Genomic DNA, 10,676 nt, shown 5'->3' on the forward strand with positions numbered 1-10,676 from the left:
TAGATGTAACAGGTATTTCTCACTATGGGTCAAGGTCAAAAGGACTGACAGCCACTTCTCTAAGAAGAGTGTAGAGAGAGTCAGCTTGGGATCAGACAGATCGCCCTAATGCTCGCTGGACGGATGACCTTGGCAGCTTCTTAACCTCTCTGAGTCTGTTGTCTATACTCACTCAACCGCGTGAAGGGCTACCCTGCCATTTCACGGGTGGGGTGGCTGCCAGCCCAGGGTCTCAAGAAGCCAAATCTGCCCCCAGGACTGTGACAAGAGAGCCCAGGGCCGTTGGGCACCAGGGCTGCGTCACCTCCCAGGTGTAGGGTTAAAACCATTCCTCAATCAAATTGCTGAGAGCCCGGAAAAGTTGGTCGGGCTCAGCCTCGGAGAAGCTTTCTAACTAAGTAAGATCAGAAAAAGACTCAGAATTCACAAGGCACAGAGCCGGTAGTGAACAGACGCAGCAGTGGGGGGACACCGTCAAGGGGCCCAAGCGGATCAGGAAGGGCTCCCAGGCTCCCACTTGGGAGCAGGTCCGGCCAGGGCCCCATCGGCAGGAGGCCCTGGAGGGGGCCGGGGACCGAATGCACCCAGCACGGGGCCAGGACTAAGGCGGGAGCCCGGCGGGGCCTGCCGCCTGCTCACGCGGGCGGACAAAGACGCGATGCCCCGTCCAAGCGGCGGGGCCAGCCGGGAAATTTAGGAGCCACGTGCCTGGCGGGAGCGGGGGGGAAAAAGCTTTACAACACTTGACCATTCTCTCGGCCCAGCAAGTCAACCGCCCTTCTACTGTGCGTTAAGAAAAAAAAAACAAGAAGGAAAAAACGTGTTACTGCTTTAAGTTTTTTAGAACTTTTCCAAAGAGAGAGAGGCTGACAAGGAAGAAGGGGTGCTAAGGAGATCCACACGTCTCCTTACCTTCTTCTACTAAATTGTAAAAGGCAATTAGCACTTGAATAAGGAGCCGGCGTGTCTGGAATGAAAATGAGATGCACGCAGTTCCAGGGTTTTGGGGCGCCGCTTCCCAGCCCCCGCGGTCTACGGTCCTACCCCCCCAGAGGAACTGGCCAAAATTCAGCCTTTCCAGACTTTCCTCCGGAGAAGGGGCCGCAGAAGTGCTGGCAGGAAGCAAAACGAAACTGAGTGCGCCCAGGCTCGCCGCGGCTCGCCCCGGCGCCGGAGCCGCGCGGCCCCTCGCCCGCCCGCGCCCGAGCTCGGCCGCCCCCCGCCGCCGCCCCCCCAGCCGCGCCAGCCCCGCCACCCGCCGGGCGCAGCGGGACCGCGCTCCGGGGCCGGGCGCGCGGGCCTCGGGCCTACACGCGGGCCGCCCGGCCCGGCCCAGCCCGCGGGGCGCGACGCGGAGCCGGCCCCGGGGCCGCGGGAAGGGCCCAGGCCGCGCGGGGCCCCCGACGACCCGCGCCCGGGAGGCCGGGCTGCGCGGCGGCGGCGGGGCGAGGGCACGGCCGCGGCTCCGGCCCCCGCGCCCCCGGCCCGCCCGCCCGCCCGCCAACCGCCGCCGGCGCCGCGGGGAGGAGCGCGCGGACTCACCGGGGCCGGCTCCCGAGTACATGGTGGCGCCGCCGAGGGGCTCCGGGGCCGAAGGGCGGCCGCGCGCGCGCCACGGGCCCCGACGCCGCGAGCCGCGAGGGAGCCGCCGGCCGCACGATCCGCCCCGGCGCGGCCGCCTCGCCAAACAGGTTTACCCGACACGGCCGGGGCGGCGGGCGGAGGCGGCGGCGGCGGCGGCGGGCGGGGGAGGGGGAGGGGCGCGGGCGGGAGGCCGGGACGGGGGCCGGGGAGAGGGAGGGGCGAGGGGAGGAGGAGGCGGCGGAGGGAGGGGCGAGGGGAAGGAAGCGGGAGGGGGAGGGGAGGGGAGGGGGACACGGAGGAGAGGGGAGGAGGGGGGAGACTGGGGAGGAGGAGGAGGGAGGGGAGGAGGGGGAGGTGGGAAGAGAGGGGAGGGGGGAGAGAGGGGAAGGAGAGGGAGGGGGAGAGCGAGGGGGGGGAAGAGGAAGGAGGGGGAGGCGCGCCGCGGGGGCGGGGCCGGCGACCCGCTGGGTGGTGGAAAGTGGGGGCGGGCGGGGACAGGGACTGAGCGGCGCGGGCCCGTGTGGCGCGGAGGCCCCGCCGCGGGGCGGGGGGACCCCTTGCAGCCGCTCGGAAGGGCGACGTCTCCTCCGACTGGGCGGAGCGGGGCCAGCATGGCTTTGCTCCCCGAGACCCGGTAGAAAGAAAAGAAAACACACCCCTCGTCTCCCCCGCGTCTCCGGCGCGCGTGGGGACCCCGTTCCGGCTGCCCGCGCGGTGGGGATGGGGATGCACGACCCTGCCCCACCTTTCCCCCCACCCGGCCGGGTGCGCTGGGACACGGTGTTGGCGTGGTGTTGGGGTCCGCGTCCTGGCGCCTCAGCATCTCAGCCTTGCTTTTTTTTTTTTTTTTAAGTTATTAACGAAACATGAATGTCGGGAAGCTTCCTCCCGACCCGGAGCTTGAACTTGAACGCTCCGCGGCCCTCGCACACGACCACACCGCCACCTCCCGGCCAAGAACCCAGATAATCCATGTAAGAATACTATCAAGTTTTTGGTAGATCTTAGCTGCCATCAATGATGAGCTCGAACTCAAACTTGCTCTTCCAGCACTCAGGGCCTCCCCAGAGTCTTTCCATGGGGCCCTTTTCTGACCCCACCACGCTCCTCTGCATCTCTGTCCTTGCCCCACTTGTCCCGAAGCGTTCTCCCCCCACCCAAATCCTCCGCCATCCTTTAAGGCCCCCTCCACTGTTTTTGGACCCTCTTCCAGGGAACCAGCTGAGGGCTAACTCCTTTCTCCCCCTAATTGGGGGGCGATTAGAAGTCGTAGGGTGAAATAAAATCCGAAGTTGGTCATCATCTTTTTAACCTACTTGCCTGCTCACTCCTTCATCCTATAAACGTGTATTATCTGCATATTGGGTGCAAGGAACTGTGTGTTCCTCCGGCCTAGGGTGGTAGAAAGATGAAGACGGTCCCGTCTGCAAGGAGCTTAACATCCATTGGGTTTATTACTAGTTCTATGCGATCCTCAAGGACATGCCCGAATAAGTACAGGACAATCAGCCTTTCCTCCAGAGAGAAACTTAAAAGGATATCCATCTTCCCCAAACCATTGCTGTGAACAGGATTCAGTCCCATGGCACCAGCCTCCCAGACACCCATCCATCTCTCTCTAACCCTCTGCCACCACCTCCACCAGCACAGAGGCCTGGACCACTAAAGCCCCTGAAATTACTCCTCTCCCTCACTGTTCCACCCAGCAGTCATCTCCTGTGAACACAAATCTGATTTTGTGCCTGCTTTGCTCAAAACCTTTTATTGGCTCCCTGTTTCCATCGGCATATGGCCTAAAATCTTTAATCTGGTTTACACAGACCCTGCCTGCTTTACCAGAATCTACTTCACCTTCTCTAGGCTACTCAGATCCACATTTTCACTTTCTCAAGAGTGTTACTTTGGGAGTATGAATCAGTACAATCATTTTGGAAAAAAATGTTTGGCAGTGTCAGGTAAAAGCTAACCACACATGGCCCTAGGTACATAGGCTGCTGAAACGTGGGTTTAGAAGCCCAGCAAGCAGGAGGAAGAATGCACGCCAGCACGGGACTGGGTACCACCCAAATACCCCTCAGCTGTAGAATAAGTGATGAGAGTGATATATTCGTAAAGTGGAATCTAGTGACGAAAATGAACACTCTTCAACTACGTGCAACAATATGGATGAATCTCAACAAGGTTGCTTGAAAGAAGCCATCAGCCATACTGCATGATTCTCCTTATAAAAGTTCCCAAACAGGCAAAATCGAACTATACTGTTTAGGGATGCATAATTAAGTAGTGAAAAGCTAAAGAAAAGCAAGAAGGTAGTTACCCTAAGAGTTACAGTGGTGAGGACTGCAGGTTGCCGGTGGGTTGCTGTGACCACGGCGGGGCATGGGAGTGCGGGGGTGCTTTTGGGGTGCAGGCTCCTTCCCGTAATACTGAGGTTCACTTTGCATGTCTCTTAAGCTGCACATTTATTTTTTATAGACTTTTCTGTACCTTTACTATAGTTCACATTTAAAAATAATCATGAATGTTATTACTCTCTTATGAACCACGCAACTCCCAAGTGCCCATTCTGTGTCTGCCTGTGTCTCCCTCACATGACCATGGTATTTTCTGCTCGAAACACTGAATCACTCAAAGGCTGTCAGCTACTGTAATCTCCGGCGTCAGAAAACGCCCTGAAGGCTCTGTAACTGTCTGCCTGCAGCTCCCCCTTCCGCTTGTTTGAGCACACACGTTGGGTAACTTTGTTGCAATGGTTCCTTTGCAGAAGGTCGGGCAAGATAATGTCTCCCCAGCGCTTCATTGTGTCACTTCTCCGCGGAGAACGAGCAGGCGAGGCCCCCTGCTGGTGAAGGGGTGCCCTCGCCTCCGGCGCCGGCCCCCTCGCTGTGCTCCGCCGAAGTCCAAGCAGTCTCTGGGTTGGCGGTCTCCCTCCCCCGTCGCCAGGACGCCGGGTTCTCCTTTGTCCTGTTCTAGATAAGCCCCCCTCTCCCAGACATGCCCCTCCACCACCTGTTGCGGAATCCCGCCCCCTTTCTGCAGCGAGCACCCATCCCGGGCCCCCACGAACTCCAGGCCCGCAAGTCAAACCAAGTTCATCTTCTGTCGCCTCCTCCCAGCCTGCCCCTTTCCTGTGTTCCGCAGCGTGGCCACCAGACTCACCATCCACCAAAGAAAACCCCAGGCCCCTCTGCCTTCTGCCTCTCCCGAAATCAGTGAACCCTCTTAACCCATTTAATGGAGCCCACTCAACTCTTGCTGTGAAATGTCTCTAGAGGGGCCGCCCGGTGCTGCAGCGGTTAAGTGCGCACGTTCTGCTTCTCTGCGGCTGGGGGTGCACCGGTTCGGATCCCAGGTTCGGATCCCAGGTGCGGCTTGGCAAAAGCCATGCTGTGGCAGGCATCCCACGTATAAAGTAGAGGAAGATGGGCATGGACGTTAGCTCAGGGCCAGTCTTCCTCAGAGAAAAGAGGAGGACTGGAAGTAGTTAGCTCAGGGCTAATCTTCCTCAAAAAAAGAAAAGAAAAGAAAGAAATGTCTCTAGAACCCTCTCCAACTCATTGCTCCTCGGCTCCTCCAGACCTTCATCCAACACTTGGATGTTGACGACATGGGGCCAACTCTGGGCCCAGTCTTTCTCCCAGATGTAATTGATTGCTCTGTATTTGGGGATCCCTATGCTCTGATAAGACTGCAGTGCTGTAAACACAGCCAGAGACCCCAACACTGGTCAGCCCCAGGTCTGCACACTGGGGTACAGCCACTCCAGAGCAGGAACGCCACAGGAAAGGCAAAAGGAGATGAGGGGAAACACACAGCACTCCTGTGGTCACTAGACCGACAAAGCTCTCACCTTTGGGGGCCCATAGTTTCTTCAAGACTAAAATGTGGGCACCAGAAGAAAAACAGGTGCTCCAAAAACGTGTTCTGCACGTTATAAAAGGGGGATTATGAGGTCAAGCAAATAGGGAAGCATTGAGTTAAACAACACTAAACAGATTTATTGGCTGCAAACCTTCTCAGAACCTTTAACAAAGTATCAAGAGGAAGGAAGGGAACAGAGAAGTCTGCAGTCTTCGCCAACCCACTTGGCCACAGAACCCTTTAATCACAGGGTGCCTTCAGGTTCCATGGAGCACACTTTTGGGAAACACTGAGGTAGAGCTTTTCTGTGATGCCTTCCAGCAACAACGTTCTAAGATTCTTTGAATAAAAATATTGGCTGTTTTTCTGAATTAAAAACTCAAGAGCATAGCTGTGAACTGACAAATACTTCTATCGTAGTAGGAACAAAATACACATCTAAGCAATTTCTACCCTCTGAACCCAACATTAAATGGAAGCCACTTAGTTTGCATACATAAATCACTTTGTCATTCTTGTACCCAACAGAGGCTAAGTCAAGAATCCTGAAAATGCAAGCAATCACAGCCACCTCCTTGTTCCACCCCAGGGGGCCACCAACACCACTGTGCTTCGGAGGGTGTCACTTACTGGAACACAGAAGTGCCACAAGGGCTGCACCTAAGATCTATCCAGAAGACATTATTTCCTCCAGGACGCGGTGTTTCCTCTGTGCAGTAAGGAAAGAAGAGCAGAGTTCACCAATGTGAAGATGTTGAAAAGTCAAAATGGACGACAGATTCCAATGGAAACATAAAACTGTAAAGCTTAAAAACAAACAGAAGAACATCTCTGGGCTCTAGGGCTAGGCAAACAGGTCTTACGCTGGACACCAAAAGCACAACCCATAAAAAGAAAGGTGGGTACACTGGACTTCATCAAAATGAAGGCTTTCCCCCGTGAAAGTCCGTTAAAAGGGCAAACAGACTGGCAAGAGGGGAGGAAATGTTAGCATTCTGTGCATCTGACAACGGACTAGTATCTAGTTTAGAGGAAGAATTCTCACAGTTCAACTGTAAACAAGCAAACAATCCATTCAGAATGTGGGCAAAAGACATGGGGAGACATTTCTCCGCAGAGGCAATAAAGAAGGCAAGGACCTGTTCACCATAGTTGACCATTAGGGAAGTCCAAGTTCAAGCCACAATAAGACTGGAGTGCACACCTATCAGAACGGCTGGAATAAAAAATAGTGACGACAACAAAGTCGGGGAGGGTGTGAAGAAACCGGTTCTCCCCTCCTTTGCTGGTGGGAACGTCCGACCGCGAAGCCTCTAAGGAAAACAGTTTGCCAGCTTCTCAAAAAACTAACATACAACTACCACATGACCCAGGAATCGTACTCCTGGGCATTTCTCCCAGAGAAATGATGATCGTGTTTGTACATAACCAGTACATGAATATTTATAGCACCTTTATTTGTACAACCCAAACCGGGAAACAACCCAAGTGTCCTTCAATGGATGAATGGTGGGACAAACTGGTCCATTCCCACCATGGAAGACTCTTCAGTAAAAAGCAACAAACCATTGAAATACACAACCAGTTAGATGAATCTCAAGAGAATTATGGAGAGTGAAAAAAAAGCCAGTTCCAAAAAGTTACATATTGTATGCTTCCGTCTATATACCACTCTTGAAATGATGAAAATAAAGAAATGCAGAACAGATGAGTGGTTGCCGGGGGCCAAGATGGGAGTGGATGGGAGGGAAGAGGGTGTGTCTATGGGAGGACAACACGCCGGGTGGAGAAAAGCTCTGTATCTTGACTGCATCAGCGTTGATATCCTGGTTGTGATGTTTTACTACAGTTCTGTGAATGTTTCCATTGGGGAAACTGGATAAAGGGTACCTGGGATCTCTCCATATTATTTCTTATAATTGCATGTGAATCTATAATTATCTCAAAGTAGCAAGTTTAATTTAAACGAAAATACTCTAGCGTGCCAGAAACAGTACCTTGCCTCCCACCTGCCCCCCCACCCTCCCCCCGACCCTGCACATCCCAAAACAGAATTATTAGATTAGTGCCAGCACTGCTTTCATGACCTTGAGGTAGGGAGAGATTTCTTAAATGAGATGAAAGAACACGCCATGAAGGACAATAACGAATTCTGACTGGATATTTGATGATATTAAGGAATAATTGCTAAATTTTTTTAGCTGTGATAATGGTGTTTTGATCATGTCGATGAAAAAGGAGCCCTAGTTTTTAGAGAATCACACTAAAGCGTTTTCAAATAAGAAGATACAACGGCTGGAATTTGCTTCAAAGTCCTCCAGTGGGGGAGGGGAGGTGGGGACGAGAGAGGAAAGGAGGCAAGCGATGGGTGCATGGGGGTCATCATACTCCGCTCTCTATTTTTGTATGTATTTGAGAATTTCTGTAATACAAAGTTAAAGAATGGCATCATCAAAAGAGTGACAAAGCCCACAGCGTGGGAGAAGACATTAACACGCTATTTATCCAACAACAAGCAAAAGAACCTGTCCAGAATATGGAAGGGAGTTAAACATTTTTTTTTAAAGAAGGACAATCCAATAGAAAAATTGGCAAAACACTCGAACAGACACTTCAAAAAGAGAAATGCAAAAGGCCAATAAATGTGTGAAAAGGGGCCAGCCCCGTGGCCGAGCGGTTAAGTTCGAGTGCTCTGCTTTGGGGACCCAGTGTTTCACCGGTTTGGATCCTGGAAGCGGACATGGCACCGCTCATCAGGCCATGCTGGGGCAGCATCCCACATGCCACAACTAGAAGGACCCACAACTAGAATATACAACTATGTACTCATGGGCTCTGGAGAGAAGAAGAAAAAAAACAAGATTGGCAACAGATGTTAGCTCAGATGCCAATCTTTAAAAAAAAAACAAAAAACACGTGTGAAAAGAGTGCTCAGCCTCATTAGTGACCAGGGAGATGGATGTTTGAGTCACAAGGAGACACCACCACAGACCCAGCAGATCAGGGGGTGCTGAAAGTCAGGAGGAGGAGATTTGAACGTATTCACTAGGGAACCACCAGATTTCTGAGCTTGTAGTGGTATAATCCAATGTTTTATATTTGAAGTTCCTGCTCCGTCACCTCCCAACCCATCACCATGACTGTTGACAGTAGCTTGTCAATACCTTGGGTCATCCACCTCTCTTTCCTCCTGCCCTACCTGCTGAAATTGGCTCCTAACGCTGTCACCATACCCCTTGGCCTCCCCTAGTCTAGTCTCCGCACTTTTGAAAGCACGTTAGACCGTGTCACTCCTTGTCTGAACTTCTCCTGCCATCCTGCTGCTTGTGGGAGTAAAGACACACCCTGGTGTGGCGTTCTCGGGAACGGTCCCCCGCTCTGTGCTGGGCCACCCTGCCCCCCTTCATCTCTCGTCCGTATGACGCCCTGAGCCTACGGCTGAGGGGTGTTAGGAAAATCTAACCCAGAAGTAAGCTGTGGAAATCTAGGCTTTCACACTGGAGGAGGCCATAGGCCAACGTGCTTTTCTCTGTCTGCCCACATCTAGAACATCACCTCCACTTCTGAATAGCACCACATGAGGGACACTGAGGCATACAGGAAGAAGACTAGCATTTATGTAGTGCTTGGGTTTCTGTCCCATAAACATGATAGGTGAAGCTGGACGGCCTCACTTCTCTGCCGAGGCAGTGGGTGGAGCTGCACAGCTCCGGGATCAGTCCTGCATCCTCCTCACCTGCTGGGATCAGCACGGTGTCCTATCGGGACCTCCAGGGTTGGATGTGGTCTGTAGTGAGGGTGCGTATGTCCCGATCCTGCTGCGAGGCCTGGTATGTTAGAGGGTACTCTGTAAATGGTGGCCCAACACTCACCCACGGTCCTCTGGTTCAAGACCCTGTGTTTTCCCCATGGCCCCACACATGGAGGAGGGCAACCAGAATCAGGGCACTGTGGAGTCACAGCAGAGGACAATGTGACTCAACCTGAGACGGAGGATAGAGTGGGGAGTTGCTGCTTCAAACCTCTTATTGAGCTTTCCAGTTGAGAAGGGAAGAGGCTTATTCTGTGTTTCTTGAAAAAGCAGAACTGAGTGTGGCTCCCTGGTCTCTTGGCTTCTTCTGACTGGAAGGTTCCCTAATGCTCTTAGCATCAGTAGTTTCCAGTTTTGTTCACATATTTCCTACAATAGTTTTAAATATTTTTCATCCCCTCACACATTAAGTTGACACCTACAATATTTTGTAAGTTTAAATAGTTACAAAGAATACAATTTCTGGTATATTGTAAATATTGACACTTAAAAATAAAACTGTCATATCACTTTTTAAAATGTAACCAGATGGAATATAAATGCCGTATCGATTTGCTATCCAACATGATCCATTAAAAACGGCACACGATCATCCTCTCTAACACTTAGGCACTTGACATCTTTCTGTTACCCACAGAATTCATATTTCTGCTTTAATTCTTCTACAGATATTTGTAGAAGGTAAGGTAATATACTATATACTTCTCTACAGCAAAAAATTTGTATATAAATTGAAATTTTAAAATTCGTCTTATTTCCCGGGAGGCTTTAGGTGTTAGAACAATTCTCGTCTTGGATTTATCTTTACAATTTTAGTTCACAACTGTTCAAAACACAAATATATTACAAATTTGGAATAATAACTGCTAGCCATGAAAAGTACAATTTCGTTGGAAACGCATCTTTTAAAGGAAAGAACCAGACTGCCTTTTTTGACTGGTGCACGGGTCCAGGATTGAGACAAGGCTCTTCACCAATGCAATTCCCAGTTCTCACTTCTAGATGTCAGCGCTGAGAGCTGTGTGCACATAAGCAGTGGGTGGAGTGGAAGGAAATTTTGCTATGGCAGTGTGACTCAATTCTCTGAAGCCCTTCCGAGGTATGTGCCAAAAATCGCACAATCTTCTGCCGACAATTATGTGTAATGATCTACAGCTGACAATTCAATTAGCTCTGCCTTCGGGGTGACGAAAGCCAAGCCCTGGAAATCACCTGGCTTTCAAAAGGATCTTTTATGGCCCCAGTAAAGTCTGGGTGTCTGCAGGAAAGGTGTGGTGGATTACTGTCCAAAAGTCATCGCCTTGGAGGGGAGGAGCCAAGATGGCGCCGTGAGTAGTCCTCTTTGTCTCTCGCCCTTCGAGTCTACAATTATTTGGACACTTATCGCTTGACAAAGGATATCCAGACAGCATCTCAGGAC

The 10,676-nt window shown here is 52.0% G+C and overlaps 1 protein-coding gene across 1 annotated transcript in view; it reads right to left on the reverse strand.

Annotated features, from left to right (window-relative positions):
* Positions 1–1,708, reverse strand: part of AGO2 (argonaute RISC catalytic component 2) — a 106,923-nt gene extending 105,215 nt beyond the window's left edge. The window contains exon 1 of the mRNA XM_044781122.2: positions 1,543–1,708. Coding sequence (XP_044637057.2) covers positions 1,543–1,564 — 22 coding nt within the window. The 5' untranslated portion in view covers positions 1,565–1,708. The remainder of the gene's footprint in view (positions 1–1,542) is intronic.
* Positions 1,709–10,676: the final 8,968 nt, after the last annotated feature.

Source organism: Equus asinus, chromosome 12 (assembly GCF_041296235.1).
Source record: "Equus asinus isolate D_3611 breed Donkey chromosome 12, EquAss-T2T_v2, whole genome shotgun sequence".
NCBI lineage: Eukaryota > Metazoa > Chordata > Mammalia > Perissodactyla > Equidae > Equus > Equus asinus.